Here is a 22,996-nt window from a genome sequence, read left to right as displayed (position 1 = left end):
GTTCGGGTGCTGAACCGAAAAACGCGGCTTCGGTGCCGGCCACGGCGGTCGCATATCGATGGGGGCAAAATGCTAGAGGCCCGTTTATTTTGCAATTTCAGTGCACATTTAAGATCCTCAGGTGGTCGATGTTATCCGGAGTCCTCGAGTACGGCGTCCCTCGCATCATGTGTCGCTTCGGGATGGTGAACCCCCATCAAGCCAACAATCATGATGTGTTAATTTCCTTCGAATCGTCAGCGCTGATTTTTTTGTCCCCTTGTCTAACTACTCGCCCGCTTTCCTCCACCTGTCCACTGCACTCCACATATTTGTGTCCGCCTTCTAAAAACTGACCTCGTATTAGTCGTTTTAAACCGCGGAAGAACTTGGACTCTGCGGTAGGATTTTTAACTGTTGGTGCGAAAGCACTAATCCGGAGGTTCGCAGCCTAGCAAAATTTTATCTTGTACGTGCACCTCGGGAGCATAGACGAAAGGGACAGAAAGAGAAATCGCATCACTTTTCACGCCTGGAAGTCCGAACAGGTCAGCTTCAAAGGCCGCTGCGCGAGACCGCTGGGCTATCGCCGTAGCTTTTTTCTCTTTATTGCATGGAAACATTGCCGAAAAAAAAATCTAACCACGCTTATGCCACAAAACATCAGGCCACCTTACCCCTGCACAACCTCACCTTCCAAAACATCAAAAGTCTGGGAGGCACACACATGCGTCCAGATAGGGGAGCCAGCTAGGTGGCTTTTGCAGGGCAGCATATACTCCCCGCACCAAAGCGCATTGTTCAAAGATTTCGACAACCCTGGCGTGGCGGTCCATCATGCGGTTCTTCCAGACGCTGAATAGTCCCAGCAACATAAATAGATCATGTGGCACAACACAGTTTTTTCCATAGGTAAGAAACGGATATTGTAGGGTGTGATGTCAATGGTCTTCTTAACTGTTCGTTGTAACGGGTCCCAGAACATACCATCAATGCACAGGATAAAACGATGGTCAACTGTATTCTAGTGTACTGCACAGGCGGCAATTCACCATGCATGGCGCAAGCAACTCCTTAGCATGAAGCCATGCCCTTACAGGCAGCGTGTATGTGTGCAGTTTAAAGAAGAATGTTTTTTTGCAGCAGAGAAATGCACATTCGCCTAACACGTTTTAAAACACTGGTGTCCAGGAACTTCAGAAAAGGTTTCCGATACAACGGTACAGGGAACAAATACTTTGTAAGTACCTGAGTCATCTTGTGGAGAGGCTATACAGGTAGCCTAAAGAAAAGGTAGGCTATCGCCCTAGCCGAACACGCCTTGTGTCAAACTGCACAACACTCTGGCGCTGTGCATTGCAGGGCGTTGTCATCATGAACTTCCATCTGCTCCGTCCGTTTCTGCTCAGTGCTTTCTCACTAATTCGAATGTAGAAAACATTCCCTGTGATTTTTGACTGGATAACCTTACTCTGGTACAGTCGACCCCGGGCATATCGAACCTGGATAATTTGAATTATTGGCTATATCCAACAGAGATCATCATCTTGAAAATCCTGTGGAGATATATAGGAAAGGAATTAATTATATTCAACTTCAATTTCGCCGGTCCTGCTATTTATTGGGCCGTGCCCCTCGAATTGGCGCTTCTTCTAACGGCACTCTTTGATCACTTTTCGAAAGCCCGCAGAGACAGGTCAGTTGCGCAGCTTTGGGCATTTGCTGGCAGAACTAACGCTGTAAAACCATTTAAGGAAGTCAACGTGGGGTATGTTTGAGGGCGGTCTTCGATGTCTCGTGCTCATTTTTTATGCCACATCGCCGCCATATGGTGAATCCAACCGAACTAATGCCTAGCGGCGGCCCTGGAATGGCGTATTTCACTGTCGAAGGCGTTACGGAAAGCAGCTGCACTTATATTTATATCAGATTATTCTATTCATAATGCACTGCTAAGTAACATAACTATTCACCGTATTATAGGCAGTATCGCGATCCAAAGCACCGTGCGCTGCGGCTTCAATGCGAAGCATGTTAGGCCAAGTGAATCCTAGCGAGCAATGCGCTGCCAGCACGACGACTGGTGGCACGAAGCTGCAAGAAGCGCCTCACTACCGTGAGCGCATTGTTTTCTTGCTTCTAGCTTAGAGACAAGATTATCTGTTGCCTTTTTTTTATATACCGAATTATAAGTATATCGAACTTTGGCGCGATCCTCTTCGAGTTCGATATATCCGGGTTCGACTTATGCGCTACAGTTTTCTTGCCTTCTATGCAGACATGGTGATTGTGTATCTGATCTTCTCTGTATGACTTGGCGCGTGTGCGCCCGTGCTTGTATGTATAAATTGACTTCCTGCTTCAAATAAATCAGTTGCAAGTTCAGCGCCGTGTTGGTCTACTCCTCTTTCTGGTCCTGTTGTCTAGCGCTGTTTGAAATTGTATTGTTACCACAGAAAATACCTCTGGCGTAAAATTTCTGCCGGGAATGCTCTGGCCATAGGCGAGAACTGTGAATCGATTTCTTTGGTAGGGTCTGAAAAGAGAGCCTTCTTTTAATTTTAACCGTACAGTAGCTTTGTTACGCCAATGAGCGTTCTCTGAGTTTTGTATATATATATATATATATATATATATATATATGTATGTATATATATATATATATATTCAAAATTAATCTGCTTTCTTTTTCCTTGTTGTAACGTTTTCCAAACCACTAACGGCATTATTTTTTGCATAAACTTCTCAGCGTCGACTGGGCCCTTTCAGCCGAGACACATCTTCAGTCGATCTACAGTCTCTGTTGACGAAGGGAGCACGGCCGAGCTGGTCTGCGTCGCACACGGCTACACAGTACCAGAATACAGGCGAGTAATTGAAGCTTCCATTGCTTGATAATTCTGTTGAACGAGTATGGTTTCTGGCCATCTGCCCTACTACAGCAGAAACAGAAACACCTGCTCCGATTCTGAGTGGCCCCGTGTCAACCGCCCGATGTAGGCGATTAGATATTTGGCCCGCACCACCGGATCTTGCTGGTCTTCCTTCGGGAATGCGGCGTGTATATATATATATATATATGCAAATATTAATTTATGCCGCAAAGCACGTTGTCGCATTAAAATAAATTTTTAAAAATTGATAATGAGATCTGAGCTTTGGGCAGCGGAGATTTACAGTCGCATTCAGAAAAGAAGAGCGTTATAACCTGAGTCAAGTTCCCCCCATCCTCCGTTATCTGAGTAGAGAAAAAATAGTTTCTCCCCGACTAATTAAACTTACCCGAAGAAAGTCGTTCCTCCCAGATTAAACTTGCTCTTGGCACTTATTTCTTACAAACTTTCAGACTGCGTTACGACCCATAAATTAGCCATACATTGTGCGCTTTGACAGAGCAGACGTTTAGAATCTCGTCTCTTCGCAATGAACACTTCAGCCGGCTTCAGTTCCCTTTCCCTGTTTTCACAGTAGTTTGCAGAAAACGATGACTGGACATTTGGCAACCACTCTGCATGGCTCTTTTAACTTAATTCGTAAACTGAAAACCAATGAGAAGCAGCACTGTCCAGCAGTGTTATACATCGCACTACCTTTATAAGATGAAGAACCAACAAGCAAAGTAATAAAGAAAGAGGTTAAAGGGGAAAAGAGTGGGAAACCGTATTCTACTTTCAAACATAATCTCTTTGTAAATTAGTTCGTGCAACAGGAAGTCACCGCCGGTGTTTTGCCCAATTTTCTACGGTATGTATCTGCCACTTTTCATTTGGGGATAAGCAGAACAACAACTGTCTCAATCTGTGTGGATACCTCCACCGTGTTGTGAAGTTTGGGGAGATGGGAGCGAAGTACCCGAGAGAGAAAAAATTTAGCTGCAGCCCAGGCCAGAAATATGAAGGCCACTCAGTTTACCCAGGCCATGCTGTGGTGCTTTTATAGCGCGTCTAAAACATCTACGCAGTAAATGGTTGGGCTGTGAGGAGGTCTCCTCACCGTTGACAAATCTGAATCCTCGGCAATGCGAAACGAGTCATACTTTACGGCCGCGACTCAAAATGAGTAGGGCGTGTAAAAGTTTTTTGTCAGACGCTGTACCTACCACGGAAGGTGTGCGGTGAACATGGTTATATCCAGTACAGCTGCGGTGGTGACCGTGAGGTTTCCCGCGCTCATTTTAAATCTAAGAACCTTCAAGTCAAAGACCCCAAAGCAGCTACCACAATAATGAGTGATACAGAAGCAGATGCGTGTGGCTGCGATCATTCGAGATAAAACTGGTTGCATCTTGCGTCACAAAGTGATAAATCCGCGTGCCAGCGGCTTTCAGTACCGCCAGTCAAAGGTAGAAGGCATCGTGGTGCCCTCACCACTAGACTGTGCACTGCAGGCGCTCCTGTGGGCATACAGGGGCTTGAGTATTGAACCACGGCTTTATGTTACTCTCCGCGTCGCGCAGGTGGCACAAACTCTCCGGCGGCACCAGCAACGACAGCCGCGAGCCGCTGCATGGAGGCGGCCGCCTGACGGTCGACTCCGACACCCTGCTTATCCGGCACGCGACCATCGCAGACTCCGGCCGCTACCTGTGCGTGGCCAACAACAGCCTCGCCTCGGAGCCCTTCACTGTGACGCTCAGCGTGCTCGGTGAGCTACACCCGCATGCACTTGCTACGGGAACTTGCTGCCTGTAACTGTTTTATTCCGCGGATCCGCGACCGCCGATGCTGCAGCTTTCAAGGCTGAAAAAAAGCTTTAGTAGCTGTATGTCAGGTACCCAATAGTTTTCTCTTCCGCAGGCCTTCAAGAGGTGAATGCCAATAAGGGTGAATGCTGAGCTAGCTGGTACACGATCAATTAAAGACAGCATCAGAGAGAACTGAAGGCCAAGAACTAAACACACACACCACGAGGACGATGCATCATCGTCCTCGTCGTGTTTGTGTTGCTTCTTGGTCTCCGTTTCTCGCTGCTACTGTTTTTGATTGAAGAAGTTAATCTCATATTATTCAAGCCTACTCTTTGTTCGCAGCCCACTTCCCTTAATTGGACATCATTTCAGTTGTCTTTTAGTTTACTTGGGCCACATTCAGAAGTACCAAGAGGAGAGATAATTTTTCGTGCGTGATGGAAATTAATGCGAAACGCTCATTCATTTAAGGCACACAGATTTATTGACGTGCAGATTACAAGCGCAACCCATTTGAAGATGCATCCAGAGCAATTTTACATTCCTGCTGCGCGTCCGCGTCCGCTTCGGCGGACGGTAGCCGTTGGAGCTTCAAGTACGCCATCTTCCACGCTTGCGACAAATACCAATAAAAGGCACCGCCAGTGATGCGCGGAAGGCCCCGCGAGCGTTGCGCCAGATGGGAAAATAATATGGAAACAAAATATACAATTTCTTTCAAAGGAAATCATGCACGCTGAATGAGAGCCACGTCTAACATGATAAATTAGAGATAATTGCATTTAGTGTGCTTTCTGACCGACAGAATGTTTGCCGGTTACTTCGTTTTATCGGGATCAATCAACACATGGTCTGATAGCAGTTATGTACCATTTTTCACATTCAAAGTGTTCGGAGAACTTCTGTATTGATTGGCTGACAACATCCTGCTTCCAAAGCTCTGTGCACTGGAGCAACCGCGACGGCCACGAAGATGTCCCCGGACCACAACAGAAACACCTCGTTTGTAAATTGCACCTTGCAGGCAAAATGATTGTCCTCGCAAGACAGTAGTGCAGAACGCAATCATTGTTTCAAAGCTGGTGATATTGTATAGAAAATCCACTATACGCATTTCAAATGCAGACCGCTACATGATCCGTAATGTAAACAAAAGCTTTAGTTGCAGAAATATTCTTGTGCTTTCTGTAGTTCTACCCGCAGATAATCTAAACCATTTGCCTACCCTCTCCTGGTCAAATTAACGGAACATCATTCTGGTGCCATACAGCGTTAAGATTTTAACACCGCTTTGTTGAGTCTGTAAATCTCGCGCGTAGCAAGATCGACGGTACAATGATCACCGATAACGAAGTTGAGAGGAGCAAAACTAACATAACATCGTGGTGAGAAACAAGATTAATCGCATAATCTGTAATAAGCAAGTAATTACTCATTAGCAACCAACCAAGCACAGCCATACAGATACATTGGAAAGTTATAGAACTTTCACAGACACTTCGTGAAGAAACATTTGTATTGGTACGTGGTTGGCTAGATGCTAATTATTAATTACACTCTAATTACAAATCTACTCCATGCGTAAGCCGGTTGATGAGACCTGCATGCGTTTCACATAAGATATTTAAGAGAAGATGCAATACTGAATCTTGAGGCATGATTGTTTTTTTGCGCACCTTATGGATAGTTTCGTTTCGTAAAACCATGATGATTCAAGCCTGGAATTAATGCACCACGCTAAGCAATGATTATCACGTTGGGTTTTCTAGTAATTATGTTACGACAGTTCCATTTATTTTTCGGACGGTCCGGTTGCTGGGCCATACGACATTCTCGGCGAGATTCTTGCAATGAACATGATACCAAAATCGACCGTAAATCATGGACAGTGTGCATCTAGCAAACCAATTTATGAAAAAAAATGCTTGTGCTTCTCTGCTTCATTGCAATGTTCGAAGCTTGAAAAAGAATATAGATAATGTCTGCTGTCTAATGGCTGAGCACTCATTTACGTTTGACTACGTAGCCGTTTCTGAATCTTGGCTACATGAAGGGGAATTCCACAATATCCAAGGGTTCAATTTTTTTTCCTGTAGTAGAAAAACTTCTACGAGAGGCGGTGGAGTTGGTCTATACGTGAAAACATCGTTGCATTCATCGCTTCGTCCTGGGTTGACAAATTCATATTCTGCTGGCTTTGATTTTTTTTTTTATTTATTCAATACTGCCAGCCTCCATTTGGTGGCCAAGGCAGGAGCGGTACAAGGATACATCGTACATCGCGACAAAACAAAGCAAGTAAAAATGCGGATAAAGAAGCAAAAGCTAACACACAGGGTTTTATAGAAAGACAAAGAGCAAAGTTAAATGCACTCGGTTACCTAAAATACAAAAGAAAGCAAACAAAAGAGCATGAACGAACACACTGCGCTTAAAATGACGATATGACAGCAGATAAAAAAGACTTCTGGTCTGTCAAACGGACCACGTCACACGGAAGCCTGTTTCATTCCAATATCGTTCTTGGAAAAAAAGAAAACTGATACGCTTTCGTTCGGCACTGTGGCACCATGATTGTCAAATTGTGTTTATTGCGCGTTGGTCGTGAAGTGTTGTATGCCATGTAGGTCTCAAAATGAATGTTTGTTAAGTTATTAACAATCCCATGCAACATTTTTAGTCGGTGCAACTTGCGACGAGATTGAAGTGTCTGCAGTTCAGATTCCCCCAATAGATTAGTAACCGAAACGTGCCTTCCATATGCGTTGTAGATAAATCTAAGCGCCTTCCTTTGAACGCCTTCAATGCGCTGTACATCTACTTGGGTGTGCGGATCCCAAACCACATCTGCGTATTCCAGTAATGGCCGTACGAGTGCAGTGTAAGCTGCTAATTTAGTTTTAGATGTGCAGTGCTTTAGACGATTTCTTAACAGCCAAAGCCTGTTGGACGCCTTTGAGACTATATGCCCGATGTGCGAACTCCAACTCAAGTTGCTATTGAATACAACCCCCAAGTATTTGTATTCGTTTACGGGGGAGACAGCTGCACCGTTTATTGTGTATGTGTAATTAAGAGCGCACTTTTTACGCGTAAATGTCATTTTTGAGCACTCAGACGTGTTTAGTGACATTTGCCAGACTAGGCACCACCTTGAGACCTCTGAAAGGTAGTCATTCAGCACATATTGATCCTCCGCATTTTGAATAGGCAGATATACAACGCAGTCGTCAGCGAAAAAACGGCACCGTACAGGGGAGTCGAAGTTTGGTTTGGTTGTTTGGTTGTTCAGTGTATGAACCTTACAATTGCTGTCGTATATCGTGCTCCAAGTAGCTCTCTATCGCTCTTCTTTGACCATTTTGAATCGCTGCTCATGAACTTATGAAATCTAAGAGTCAAAGTATTAATCTGTGGTGATTTAAATATTGACTGTTTAAGTGATAACAGTGTGGTATATACTAACTTATTACAGTCATATGGCTTCAGTAATGTAGTTATAGGCCCTACACGTGTGACTCCCATTTCTTCGACGTCATTAGATCATATACTTTGCAATTTCGACACATCATCTAGTTTGAGTTCCATATATAAAGCATCCCTTACAGGTCATTATCCTGTTGCGATATTTTTTCCTCTGGAACAAGCTGCCCCGGGTAAAACATCTGACCCCCACTGCAGCATCGATGTTATTAAGTTGAGGAAATGTCTTCAAGTGGTAGATTTTAGCTTGATCAACTCAGCTGATGTAAATGACCTATACCAAGAATTTAATGACAGGCTAACCACGGCAGTTTTGCAATCTTCTAGACCTCAAATCAAAAGATACCATAGCACGCCTATCTGTCCCTGGATGACACAAGCTATTTTGAAACTTATTAAGGAAAAAGATCACTGGCATACCAAATGTAAGCAAAAGCGAGGTAATTCATATTACTTAGTAAAGTTTCGGAGAGCAAGAAACTTAGTTACTGCTGCCATAAGGTCCCGCAAGAAAGAGTATTACTCCCAATTAATTTTGAAAAATGCCCACAGTACGAAAGTTACGTGGCAGATCATTAACTCTGTTATTAAACCCGTAGCAAATCGCTTTATTATGCCTGACATAGAAATCTTGGGGATCTCCATTGAAAATCTAGTTACAACGTTCAATGTATATTTTTCCACTATTGGTGCTAGTATAGGAAATACTTGCCCCTGCACTGAGTACCTCCCTCCTCCGCAAAACATTGTAGTGTCCTTCGCATACCATGATATTACAGTAGATGAGATTGTATATACAGCTACTCATTTTTCATCGAAATTATCTGCTGGATGTGATGGCGTTGCCTCTATTGCGCTGAAGGAATGCATTGATATCTTATGCGAGCCACTTGAAAAAATCTTCAACTTTGCCTTCTATTCCTCCACCTATCCCGATCTGCTTAAGCTAGCAAGAATAGTACCGATTCACAAAAATGGTGACCGTAACCACGTTGAGAATTACCACCCAATTTCCATATTAAGCTGCATAAACACACTTTTTGAAAAACTCGTTGCAAAGAGAGTGAAAATATTTCTCGAGAAAGAAGCCTTGCTATCTCCTCAACAACACGGCTTTAGACCAAACAGATCAACTGGTACGGCCGTCTATCGCTAACAGACACGATCAACACTTTCCTAAATGATAATAAAATAGTCTTAGGAATTTTCTTGGACATCAAGAAAGCATTTGACACTGTTGATCACGAAATTTTACTGAAAAAGTTGGTGCATTACGGGTTTAGAGGTATCAGTTTAGAATTCTTCAGAAGTTATCTCAATAATCGGCGGCAAATGATCCAACTTAGCGGTGTAAAATCTGACTTTGAAACAGTTACGGCTGGTGTGCCTCAGGGTTCAGTCCTTGGTCCGATTTTTTTTTCCTTGTATATTAATGACCTGCCGCATTTCACACAACACTTCTCTGTTTTTATGTATGCTGACGACACTGCTCTTCTATGTGCTCATGAATCTACAACGGAACTTATTAGCACCGCAAACCGAGAATTGGAAACTTTGTGCAGCTGGTTTATTTCAAATAAACTTGTTGTAAATGTTATTAGGACAAAATGCATAATATTTAGGAGCTCCAGAAAAATCATACATGAAAACCTGCCTTCCGTGCAATGGCTGGGAACACCTATTGCACTTGTCAATAGCATCACTTACCTTGGAATAATTCTAGATGAGAACCTACACTGGAAGCCATACATTCAGGCGCTTTGTAAAAAGTTAGCTGCAGCATGCTTTGCACTGTACAAATGCCGAGATTATTTTGGTAATGACATACTCAGAATTATTTATTTCTCAATTTTTCAAAGCCAGTTATCATATTGCATTGAATCATGGGGCCACACCTACCGATCTTATTTGGAACCACTTAGGGTCTTGCAAAAAAGGTCAATTCGATTCATTTCACATTCAGGATACAACGCCCACACTGCTCCTCTTTTTAAACAGATGGATATACTGCCACTACAATCATTACTTGAATACAGGACTGTCTTGACAATACACACATGCCTTAAAGACAATTACCCGTTACACTCATCGCTATTCTGTATCCCACCACTATGCACTCGCAACGCCACTCATAGAAATTTCCTTCTTCCGAAAACGAAAAATGTCTATGGAGAAAGAAGGATGGTATTTGGATGGAAGTTGGTATTAAGCTGTGGAACAAGCTTCCAAGTGAACTCAAACATAGTGTTACAGGTTCTATTTACAAATAATATTTACAAGGCAGGTCGAGAGGAGCCTGGTGCGCCGGCGGCAGGATACTTGACTTTCTCTTCTACTTCCAGCCGCCGCACGTCTTCTTTATTCCTCAGAGCCCATGCGCAGCACGTGACATTTCCCCGTTCGCAGACGAAGCCCTCTGGGCCAGTCAATCAATCGGGGTCCCGAGAGTGGAATGGCTTCAGCCGTGCGACATGCACGACCTGGGTTGTCCTTGAGCGGCGTCCTTGCGTTGATTGGGGAGAGATGACATAGTTGAGGTCATTGAGGCCAGCAACAACGATGAACGGGCCTGTGTAGTGGGATAGCAGCTTTTCTGATAAGCCACGCTTGCGTAGGGGCGTCCACAACCATACAACGTCACCGGGCAGGTAGGAGACATCCTTGCGCCGGCGGTCATAACGCTGCTTAGAGCGATGCTGTGATGCCAAGGTGCGTATCCGGGCAATCCGACGGGCTTCTTCAGCGCGACATAGAGTGTTGGCAATAGAAGGCTCGGTGTCGAGAGAGAAAGGTAAGATGCTGTCGAGGGAGCTTCGAGGCGGACGGGCATAAAGAAGGAAGAATGGGCTGTAACCAGTTATTTCATGCCTCGACGTGTTATAGGCGTATGTAATGAAGGGAAGCACGTCGTCCCAGTTCTTATGGCGGGAATCGACATACATGGCCAGCATGGTCGTGAGTGTCCGATTGGTACGTTCAACCAGTCCATTAGTCTGGGGGTGGTACGGCGTCGAGTGGCGAAAATGGCATGAACTAAGACGCAGAAGCTCTTCCACAACGTCTGCCGTAAACTGGCGACCGCGGTCACTGATAACAACTCGAGGAGGTCCATGCCGGAGGATGACAGCACGAAGAAGGAAGAGCGAGACCTCAGCAGCGGTGGCGCAAGGTAGGGCGGCGGTCTCACAGTAAGGTTGTGGTGATCAACGCACACTATAATCCACCGGTTACCGTTGGACGAGCGGGGAAACGGGCCGAGCAGATCGAGTCCAACTTGTTCATATGGCGTGCTTGGAGGTGGCAAAGGATGCAGGCGTCCAGGCGGAGAAGTCGTGGGAAGCTTGAACCGCTGACACTGCACGCAGGTGGCCACGTAGCGCTGAACCATGTGACGCATTTTTGGCCAGTAAAAACGTTCTTTGATGCGGTTAAGGGTCCTGGCAAACCCCAAGTGCCCAGCCGTGACGTCATCGTGCATTGCCTGCAGAACAGAGGAGTACAGAGTAGCCGGAACGACGAGGAGAAAGCGCGCACCTCCAGGCGAGTAATTCGTTCTGTAGAGTAAACCGTCGCGAACGCAGAAAGGGCTTGCGGATGTCGGGTCACGGGCTTCGGCAAAAAGCGGCGCCAAGTGCTGATCCTTGCGTTGTTCCATCTGGAAAGTGCCAAGATCTGGAAACTCTTGGGAAACGGCAGCGAGATAGTCATCGAAGTTTTCATCATCGGAAGTAGTAACCGTGAGCGGCAGCCGCGAGAGGCAATCTGCGTCGGCGTGTTGGCGGCCACTTTTGTAAGACACTTTGAAGTTAAACTCTTGGAGGCGTAACGCCCAGCGGGCCAACCGACCGCAGGGGTCGCGTAGATTGACCAGCCAGCACAGAGAGTGATGGTCTGTGACGACTGTAAAAGCACGTCCATAAAGGTACGAACGAAACCGTTGTACGCCGAAAACAACGGCGAGACACTCTTGCTCTGTTAAAGTGTAATTGCGTTCCGACTTGCTGAGGGTGCGACTTGCATAAGCGACCACGTGTTGATTGCCCTCATGGCGTTGGATAAGCACAGCACCCACGCCGATGCCGCTGGCGTCAGTGTGGAGTTCAGTCGGTGCTGTCGGGCAGAAATGACGCAATATTGGCCGCGAGGTGAGGAGAAACTTGAGCTGCCGAAACGCGGAGTCGCATTCGGGAGTCCAGTGGAAAGGGGTGTCTTTCTGCAGAAGACTTGTAAGCGGGTAGGCTAAATCAGAAAACTTGGGAATGAAACGCCGAAAATATGAGCAAAGTCCTAGGAAACTCCTGAGCTCTTTCACTGATTTGGGTTCTTTGACACTGCTTACAGCTTCAACCTTCTGCGGGTCGGGTCTGGGGCCATCCTTGTCAACGAGATGACCAAGCACAGTAATTTGGCGTTCACCGAAGCGACACTTCTTCGAGTTCAGCACGAGGCCCGCTCTCTCTATGCAGTCTAGGACAATGGCTAAGCGGCTGTTATGTTCGGCGAAGGTCCTACCAAAAATAACAACATCGTCCAGATAACACATGCAAACTTGCCACTTCAGGCCACGTAAAAGCGTATCCATAAATCGTTCAAAAGTGGCAGGAGCGTTGCAAAGGCCGAAAGTCATAACGTTAAATTCATACAACCCGTCAGGTGTCACGAATGCTGTCTTCTCTTTGTCTTGCTGGTGCATCGGGATCTGCCAGTACCCGGACCGTAGATCCACCGAGGAAAAGTAGGAGGCTGAGTGGAGGCAGTCAATGGCATCATCAACGCGCGGGAGCGGGTAAACATCCTTCTTTGTGACAGTGTTAAGCCGGCGGTAGTCGACACAAAATCGCCAAGTGCCATCTTTCTTTTTGACAAGGATCACTGGAGCAGCCCACGGGCTTGAAGATTCCTGAATGATGCCGCGGTGCAACATGTCACGGACTTGTTCATCGATTATCTGACGTTCGGAAGGCGAGACGCGGTATGGCTTCTGGCGAATCGGCTGTGCAGATCCAGTATTGATCATGTGATGGGTACGGGAAGCTGGAATCGGCGGTGGTTGGTCGCGACCAAAGTCAAACACGTCCGCATGCTTCATAAGAACGGCCACTAGTACCTGGCGGTCGCTAGTGGGTAGGGATTTGTTGACCATGGCTAGGAATTGAGAGTCGCTCAGATCGCGGCGTCTAGTTGGACGAGACACGTTGTCAGTGATCGCGGCAACTGGTACAGAAAAACGTTCTTCAAAGCCAGCAAGTTTTAAACCACATGGCAATACTGCAGGTTCGTCGGAATGATTGACAGTCCAAAGAGTGGCATGGCCCTTAATCACATGGACGACGCTGCGGGGTACTAGCACACTTTTCTTTGCACAGTTAAGGGAACAAGGTTCCACCACAGCATCGAAGGCATCAGAAATCGTGCTCGAGGACACAACGGGAACGAATATGGCAGACATTGCTGGAACGACGGTATCTTCAGAGACAGAAAACACTTGGGCAACCACTGGCGAGTCTTCTATGAGAGCTGACCGAAGGCCAGGACTTAACGATATGCCACCACTGCGGAAGTCGAGAGTAGCGCCGCACTGGTGCAAAAAGTCAATACCGAGGATGATGTCATGCGTAGAACGAGGGAGCACCGTGAATTCAGTTCGGAACATGTGGCCAGCGATCTCTACATTCACAAAACAAATACCAATCGGAACCAATGATTCTCCCCCTACACCCCGGAATATAACAGCACGATCCCAAGCGAACATTATTTTACGACCCAGACGGTTCTTGAAAGTTGAACTCATCACTGACACCGTGGCACCAGTGTCCACTAAGGCCATGACGCAAATACCGTCCACTAAAACTTCAAGGCGGTTCCTTAACATAACAATGGGCAGAGGAATTGGCACTATCGATGATCCGGCGACCGCACCTCCATCGGCCGCACACGCTAGTTTCCCGGGGACGGTGGGGAACGACGTTGGGGGGAAGGCGAGCGGCGAGAGCGGTGCGGAGGTGGAGTCAGACTTCGGTCAAAGGCAGGGGAGTCGTTCCGTGGTGGCGCGTAACTGGATGGGCGCTGAGACGATGTGAAGACACGGTCATGAACAGGCGCATTGAAACTCAGGCGAGGGTTCGACCATTGGCGCTGGGAGTGGGAAAATTGGCCCCGGCGACGGCAGAATCTAGAGATGTGACCGATCATACCACAGCGGTAACAAAGTGGTGGGTCGGGGGGGGCACTCGGGATAACACTCCTCGTAGCCAGTGTCGAAACGACCATCGTACTCCGGCTGCCGCAGGTGGCGTTGCGGATGAGCTGGCGCCCTGGGGCCGGGGCGGGTGATCCGGGGAGCGTCGCTGTAATCAATGCGAGTAGCACTGGTAGGGGCCTGGGCAGACAAACTCCAAGGGGAGGAGCGGGAGGCGGGAGCCGCCTGCAGAGAAGAGCTCCCATACGGGACCTCACTGCGGCGCGCAAGATCTTGATGCCGGGAGAGTTCGTCACGCACGATTTGACGAATGACATCAGGGAGAGTCGCCGCATTCACAGGCTCGTGGAAATCCACGCTGGCGAAGGTGGTGACGTTAGGCAGGCGACCGAACTTGGGAGTAATTCGACGCAGTTTTAGAGCTTCAAAGGTGCGGCAGTGCTTGATGATATCCGTGGGCGAGTCTAAATTTTCTTTACTAATAAGAAAGCTGTAGACGTCCTCTGCGATGCCCTTGAGGAGATGACCAACGCGATCTTCGTCGGACATACTGGGATTAACTACTGTGCACAGCTTCAAGACCTCTTCTATGTAAGTCGTGCAGGTCTCTCCAGGCACTTGCGCTCTCTGAAGCAAAGACTGCTCAGCGCATTTTCGTTTGGCAACAGTATCCCCGAAGCAGCTGCGGAGCTCTTCCATGAAGCGGTCCCAACTTGTTATTGATGCCTCATGGTTTTCGAACCAAGTTAGCGCGGTGCCATCGAGAAAGAAGACGACATTGGCCAGCTGAAGAGTGGCATCCCAGCCGTTGTATTTGCTCACCCGCTTGTAATGGGTGAGCCAATCATCCACGTCTTCGCCAGCCTTCCCGGAAAACGTCCGCGGCTCACGGTAGTGCTGCCAAGCGGGCGTTGCGGCGCCGGTCAAACGTGCGTCGGCCTCCTTGGGCATTTGCACGGGCAACGGTGGCAATCCGGCGATTCTTCGGCTGCAGCGGTTGCGAGAGGGGTCCGTGGTGATCGACCCAGCACCTCCACCACACTGTTACAGGTTCTATTTACAAATAATATTTACAAGGCAGGTCGAGAGGAGCCTGGTGCGCCGGCGGCAGGATACTTGACTTTCTCTTCTACTTCCAGCCGCCGCACGTCTTCTTTATTCCTCAGAGCCCATGCGCAGCACGTGACAATAGTAAAACTCTTCCTGAGTCATTGAAGAAATATTATAAACAATGAGTGAAGCCAGCGTTTTTTTTTTCATGTATTTTTGTGTGTTTGTATGCGTATGTAAAAGAGGCTTGGTGCTCTGAATATTAATTAATTTTAGTTATGCCTGTAATTTTCTTTGAAACTGAATTAATTTTAGTTATGCCTGTAATTTTCTTTGAAACTGAATTGCATGGATCCCAACTAGCTTTTAGCTAGGGATCCAGATGTCTTCACAAGCATGCCTTGTCTGAATGTTGAGAAATAAAATTGAATCAATCAATCAGTCAATCAACCAGGAGAAAATGCAAAAAGACCAACCAAGAGTTTTTTTTTACCTCACAAAATAACATGCTGGAAATGTTGATCATTAGCTGCTTCTACGTGGATTTTCACAAGAAATGTGGGAATGCGATGTTGAAGAACTCTCCTGCCTTTGCATCAAAAAGTTGATGAACTTCAAGTTTTCGTTTACTTTTACCGCTCATTTGCCAACTGCGACTTTGAATTCCTTTCACAATGTACTTTATGTACAGGAATTTTGTCGGTTATGGCCCACATTGCGATGGTGTCCCTGGTTCATTGGTGTATGCATCACCATTTGAACGAATTTACGTATAGGAAACGCGTCTTATCAAAAACAACCTGACTGCTCGGAACTATAGAGACGAAAACATGAGCTGCAGTCTTCGAGCAAGCTCAGAGAGGAGCTTATATGCTCATATGCTCGGTTCGACGTACGCACAAGTCGTATAGTTGCTTTAGATTTAGGGCTTTTAATGTTACTACACACGAGGCCTAATGAACCCCAGAATAATGCGTATGCTGCTCAAATACTCAGCAAGCAAGTAATTCTTACGTATCGTTACTTTAGTGCTGATAGTTTAGACAGATCGAGATCAAACAAAAAAAGGGACAAATTGGACGTAGTACTTTTTAAGTGTAGCGGTCAATGTGCGTCAATGCCCATAGTTACATGTCTCTTGCTAAGAGCTGTCGAGCGCAAGGATTAACGGAGATGCTTCTTACGCCTTATATTTAATGTTCTCTGTTGTGCTTTGCTGCGCAATATTTATGAGTGCAAGTACTTCTGCTGGCGGCGGACAGTGCGTCCTTCGCTACCGCTCATTTTCATCTTGATGCTGATGTGCAGCTTTCAGCGTGTTGTGGTATAATTTTTTGTGTCGTCATACTTGTTACACCTGAAAGAAGTCAGATTGTTCACCTAACTTCATCAAATAGCCCAATCTCTTTTCAAGCGCCAGCGCGCGATTTTATGTCCGCGTGTGGTTACCTTGCAACACGGTCTCTCTTACCTTGCGTCGTCGCCAGCACCCTTGTCAGCGGTTGTCCACCCGGACCGACAGACGGTGGACTTGGGTGGTGCGGCATCCTTCAACTGCATTCCTTCGGGGCACCCGGTGTCCACCATGGTGTGGATCAAGGACGGCAGAGCACTGCGGCCCGGCGATGCCAGGGTGCTGGTGAGAAACTGCCCTGTTTATGAAGTAATCATGCACCCGCGCAAACATAATCATGATAGGCATCATGCTTCGTGCTATGGTTTGAAACTCTGCACCCTTCTGGAGGGGTCTAACTGGCGCTTTAGATTCAAACGTCAGAAACTTCTCTACGAAGATTCAGCAGTTTTTTAGCGAGGATTCACAATTCACTCTTAATGTTCCTTTCTAGCCTTTTTATGCCCGCCGGCTCATATGGACCTGCTGCCGCATCTATCGGTTGGCAGAATATTTGGAGGCCACGTGCTCACAACTTTTTTGTCATACTTCTGCTGACTTCTGGGAAGCGTATTCTGAGCTCCTCTCCCCCGAAATGAAAACGCATAGTGCTAAGCAACAATAGAAAGAGCTTCTAAGGTTTCATATGAGTACAGCACCAACCTAAAAGAATTGAAGCATGAAGACGCTAAAATGTGAACAAGCGTTTTGTCATTGCTTCTTGAGGAATGTGTTCACTGCCCGCGCGATTGGTACTTCGTATCGGCCTCGCAGGTGTCGCCGGACGGCCGCTCCCTGGTGGTGCAGCCCGTGTCGAGGGAGGACGCCGGCATGTACCAGTGCCTTGTGCGCAACGATCGCGACTCTGCTCAAGGCTCGGCACGGCTCAAGCTCGGATGTAAGGCCCGCCGCTCTCCACTCGCAGCGAGATAACATATCCCACTGCTTCGCCCGCCTAACTTTGCCCTAAAATATTGTACGCCGGTCGGAATGTCCTTGAAACGAGTGAAAGAAAGTTTTAATCGAAGCAACAGCAGCGGACTCGATGTATGGGAGAATGCGAATTTAGTTTACGAGTCACTTGGAATATATTACCAAATTAAGTCAACCTTCTGTATTCGACACTTTGCGAATGAAATTCAATTTCTTTCTCAGTGGGCCGGACGGTATTCTGCGCTTCTGTATGTCCATACAATTCACAACAAAGAACACGGCTACCCGTCACCTTTTAAGCTACCAGCGAATTACGTTCCCAAACATATACCGCTGCGGCTGTGTGGTGTATCCACCCATGTTTTTGCGCCATGAAGTTTGTGAAAATTTTTTAAGATTTCAATTGTAACACCACTGTTCTTACTGATGCGTTGGAAGTTCGCGATTCCTGCTGCTGCCTACAAGTAATACTATGACGGACAAATTCGTTTGGCATTGATTCAGCTAAGAAACAGCGCCAAAGAATTTGGACTATGTTCATGCGTCACAAGTGCGCGTAATTTATAGCTGAACGCCGACATATCGTTGCGTCTGAGTGGGAAATTATAGTTTTTAGCGTGGACAGGATAATTGTAACAGCTTCTGTGGCAGGGCTGCGCTTAATCGATCACAGTGTCCCCTTCAACTCATAAAACACATTTATATCTAAAGAGAGAGAGAGAAGATTTATTGCTGGGAAATGAAGAGAGCTACCCGTGCTGGAAACGGGGTAGATTGATAATTATATAACTCAACGTCATTTTATTGCTTATAATTCGCCACATTGGAAGTAGAAAGAAAAACAGTACCGCCGAAAAAACACACACACAACAGAAGAACGACATAGGAGCAATATGAACCATCTAACCCAAATAGAAGTTCTTCTAAGTTGGAATTAAAGTTCATGACCCTTTGTATGGCGACTGATCTCTTGCATCGGTTTAGGTTAGATGCGACCTCGCACTACTTGCATGTTCACTACTTTGTTAATCAACTCAGAGGCCCATACGAGCGGTCACTATCGATGATTAGTTTCCATTATCACGTTCAGGTGCGTCAGAAGTACCTTTATGGGGGCTAATAGGTCCATCTTGTTCGAATTAATGTTAGCAGCCCAAAATATGAGGGCGGAAACGAAGATGCAGAAATTAAAATACAGGTGCCCAGAATTCAATGAAAAGAAAACACATGCGAATTTATGTTTTCTTTGTGTTTTTGTTTCCCGTGCTTTCGTTTCCACTGCTAGCATGAAAAACTTCGCATGAATGACTTTCTCACACGCCAGATAATGGTTGTGCAAGCGATTGATGAAGAGGCATCGATCCTAGTGAGTATTTTACTGCAAAGAGAAGTTCGCTAATCGATTGAAAATTGAAAAAGAAAGCGCAATTGCCAAAATTTTCTTGGGTTTCTTGCTCAAGCGATGAACAAGAAGGACGAATAGAAACGTGCAGTTATGGGTTCAGGTCTAGGCAGTGGGGAAACAGCAAAGGACAAGCCATGCGAGCAAGCGCAACGGCTCTCAAATGTTGCTCCATTTACGTTCTTCTTTAGATTATTTCCTGACCTGTGCCCAAGACTTTGACAACTCCTACGGACATCTGAAGGCCCTCTTGTTCGGCTTGCATACGACCAGTCACTTGCTGACATTGTTGCTGTCTTTCCCAGCCATCAGCAGTGTCCTTGTATGTATTCTTCAGTGCCAGCTATCGTCACTGCCCTGTATAATTTTCATACTACTCGTTTTCACTCAGTGCAAGCCATTTGTATGCGCCACCTGTACATATGCTCACTACACATGTAACAACGCTCGCAGTCTCGGCGCCCACGTTCCTGTCGGTGTTCTCGGAGCAGGCGGCCGAGCCGGGCCGCGCAGTGTCGCTGCAGTGCTCGGCCACGGGCAGTCCGCTGCCTCACATCTCCTGGACACTGGACGGGGCCCCCCTGGACGGCAGGAGCAGGACTGTGGCGCCGCACGCGTCTGCGGTGGCGCTGCCGGGGCACGTGTCCAGTTTCGTCAACATCAGCGCCGTGCGGCCCGACGACGGAGGCCTGTACACGTGCCAAGCGGCGAACGGCGCCGGCGACGTGGAGCACGGCGCCCGCCTCAACGTGCTCGGTCCGCCCCGGGTGCGACCCATGGCCCCCGTGAGCGCCGTGGCCGGGGAGCCCCTCCGTCTCGACTGCCGCTACTCGGGCTACCCCGTGGAGACGGTCTCCTGGACCAGAGGTGCCGACAGACACCGTTCTCCTCGCTGCTTGTCTCCGTCTCGGTACTCGAACACGGCTAAAAGAAAGAGTATGAGGCCAAATACGTGACATTTATTCGAAACGAAAATTGCGGCTACAGTGAAACAATCAATCGCGGGTAATCAGTTGTTGAAACAACAAATCAGTCATTAAAATTCTTCTCTCAATCAATTTCTCAACCACTTGATCAAGCAATAAACATCCCCAGTACCGCCGGCTACCCACCGGGGATAAATGGGTACAAGCTTTCCCCTGGTCTGGTGCTCGGCTTATCAGGGTTGAAATGCTTGGAAAGTGTCTCTTTGACCACCCTCCCCCCCGTAAGTAATCGAAACTACCTTGTGTCATGGCACTCTTTGGCTATAAATCCCCTTGCGCCATAAATATTCATATTCATCATCATCATCAAAAAACATTTTTTTATTTTCTAAATATTTGCAGTTTTCCCGCTGGTAAGCAGAAGCAAGCTTCCGGACTAAGTCGGCTTGTAAGAAACAGTATACTGGGGCAATTGAGAGCTTTGAATTGAAGTTTTCATTACGCGAAAATACAGCAGATCGAAGCATTATTGCACATCAGGTATTGAATACAAATTGGAGAGTGGTATGAAGTCAACTCTAGACTGCAATGAAATGGAAAGCATTCTGTAAAGAAAAAGCAATGCTTTGAAAAGTCGCATTTCCAGTTCGAGGCCTGCGTCGAGTCACTGCTTAGATAGTCCTCCAGTACAGCCTGCATTAAAAACTTATAGCGCAGTTTGAATACTCATGGTCCAATTGCTTATTCCATATGGATGAAGTATAGTTGGTACACGGGAAATTAAGCCCTGTGGGCTAAATGTTGCAATTTTAGCGCATCTATCATTACCCAAGACCAATGACATTAGCAGACCACTTTGTCTGAAATCGAGTGTAAGTACGAGCAAAAACTACTTGCCAATTAGCAGAATACAAAAACGCGTATGGGCATGGAAAAGGCAGCTCACTTGTGCAGTTCGGGCAGTTGAATTTCTTGGGCCTATTTGCCCGCTTCTGCTCAAGGCAAAAGATGTTGCGGGTGCAAATGATGAATCCTGCAGATTAACTGGGTCAGCGAGCAGCACCAAACTTTCGTCTTGTCGACGCGGTTCTTCCAGGCGGCCTGCAGCTTCCGTCGAGCAAGCGAGAGGAAGTGCTGCGGGACGGCAGCCTTGTCGTCAGCGAGGTGCGGCAGTACGAAGACAATGGCACCTACACCTGCCACGTCACTGGTCCCCGAGGCCAAAGCGCCAGCGGCTCTGTGGAAGTCCACGTTCGTGGTGAGGAGCCGCCACCGATTTGCTTCGGATAATTTCTTTGTTTAATTCTGTTCAGGCCGTCAGTCTGCACACGTCCAAATATACGGCGTTTTGGTTCCATAACGAAATTCGAAATGCCATGTTCCGTCTGTTCAATTAGAACCTCGCGTTGAAAAAGGGCCATTGATCTCTATTGCACTATAAAAAACAGTAATGTAAACTTCAATGTCATAACCTTCGACGTCAACCTTCGAGCAAATCTCCGGAAAACTCCTAAGCTGCAGCGAGTAAGCTGCTGCTCCTCTCGTGAGTGCAGCGTATTCCAAGAGGATGTGAACTCTGTGCACAGGCGGTGTTTGTGAAATAAGTTGAACTTGAACGCAAAAAAAAGACTGTCATGACATCGTTTACGCGCAAGGCACAGGCCATTGAGATTTCTTACGCTTTCAACAATCAGGTCATTACGAGGGTGTTCGTTGTTCGTGACTTTGGTGTTGACCTAGATTCTAAGTTGCGTTCCTCGCCTCAGAATCTGGAGGTCAAAAGCAGAAGCCTGAGCGTACATGGCACGGTGACCCGCGTATGCAGGATACTGCGGAATACTGCATGTCATGCTGCTCTGCACCGGAGTCTTGTTCTGCTGATACCTTAGTATGCTTCCGTTGTATGTAATTTGGTCGTCCGCACCTCGGCGCAAAACTCGAAAATGTGCAGAAAATATTTGTGAAGAATCCCATTGGTCGCGCGGTCTGCTTATTTGTTCCACGACATGATTACAGCGCTGCCCGGCGCGCTCTGAAACTAATCGACTTTGAGACTATATGACAGTCTCAAGACCTTCTCTTCCTCCTCTCTTCCTCTTCATGGACGTAGTGACTGCATGCACTTGTCATATTTGATCAAGCTTCGGGTGCCAGAGCAGTCCTTGCGACACAGCCGTGTCTTTGACGTGTCATCGCTCAAAATAAGCCCCATTGTATGAATGATGTGTACGTATAGTATCATGGAACCATGTGGTCATGATATATTTCATCAGGATTTAAAATCTTTCGGGCGGAAAATGCTGTCTTCATTGGGATTCTTAACACCGTTTGTCTGTTAACTGTTTCTATCATTCACTCTCAGTGTAATCGTCTTCACTGTTTTAATTGCTCTTTTCTTACTCTTTTTTTATTTTTTTCATTGCTCCTCTCCGTTTCATTGCTCTGTGTGCACCACTTTGAAAGGCTAATGGATGTTAGTGTGCACATCGCAATAAATAAATAGATTTAAAGCTTGTTTGCATTCGCCGCACTCGTAGAAAATGCGAGCAGCGGAATTGTAAATGTATACCAGATGTCACGTAGTGGTGACGGCAGTCGAAGCAGCGATGAAGACGGACGAAAGGGTCTTCTAAAAGAACTGTTTATTGGACTGACTTGCACCCAAAATGGACTGAATCACTCGGCGGCGGCGAAGCGACAAGGGTGCTCGGCGGTCGTCGAACAGAATGCACAGACAGAGGAAGGACGATTGTACTGCCGAGCTCGAACGTCGAGGGTCTTCTCAATCGTGCAGGCTTCTTGCATAAACTCCTCGACTGTTTTTGGCGGCTGGCGGACGAGGCTTGCAAAGAGTTGTTCTTTTACGCCCCGCATTAAAAACTGAACTTTCTTTTCCTCGGTCATCCCGGGATCGGCGCGGCGAAATAGGCGCTTCATCTCCTCG

General features: G+C 46.9%; 1 protein-coding gene across 2 annotated transcripts in view; it reads left to right on the top strand.

The window, feature by feature from the left end:
- The window catches only part of LOC144094103 (cell adhesion molecule Dscam1-like), a 519,023-nt gene that overhangs the window by 171,580 nt on the left and 324,447 nt on the right, over positions 1 to 22,996 (top strand). For both annotated transcript variants that reach the window (XM_077628014.1, XM_077628013.1), the window contains exons 8-13: positions 2,729 to 2,846; positions 4,436 to 4,623; positions 16,886 to 17,037; positions 17,566 to 17,689; positions 19,580 to 19,993; positions 21,149 to 21,310. In XM_077628014.1, coding sequence (XP_077484140.1) covers positions 2,729 to 2,846; positions 4,436 to 4,623; positions 16,886 to 17,037; positions 17,566 to 17,689; positions 19,580 to 19,993; positions 21,149 to 21,310 — 1,158 coding nt within the window. The remainder of the gene's footprint in view (positions 1 to 2,728; positions 2,847 to 4,435; positions 4,624 to 16,885; positions 17,038 to 17,565; positions 17,690 to 19,579; positions 19,994 to 21,148; positions 21,311 to 22,996) is intronic.

This window comes from Amblyomma americanum, chromosome 6 (assembly GCF_052857255.1).
Source record: "Amblyomma americanum isolate KBUSLIRL-KWMA chromosome 6, ASM5285725v1, whole genome shotgun sequence".
Taxonomy (NCBI): Eukaryota; Metazoa; Arthropoda; class Arachnida; order Ixodida; family Ixodidae; genus Amblyomma; species Amblyomma americanum.
Note: the sequence above shows the minus strand (reverse complement) of the source record. Positions and strands in the feature narration are given on the sequence as shown.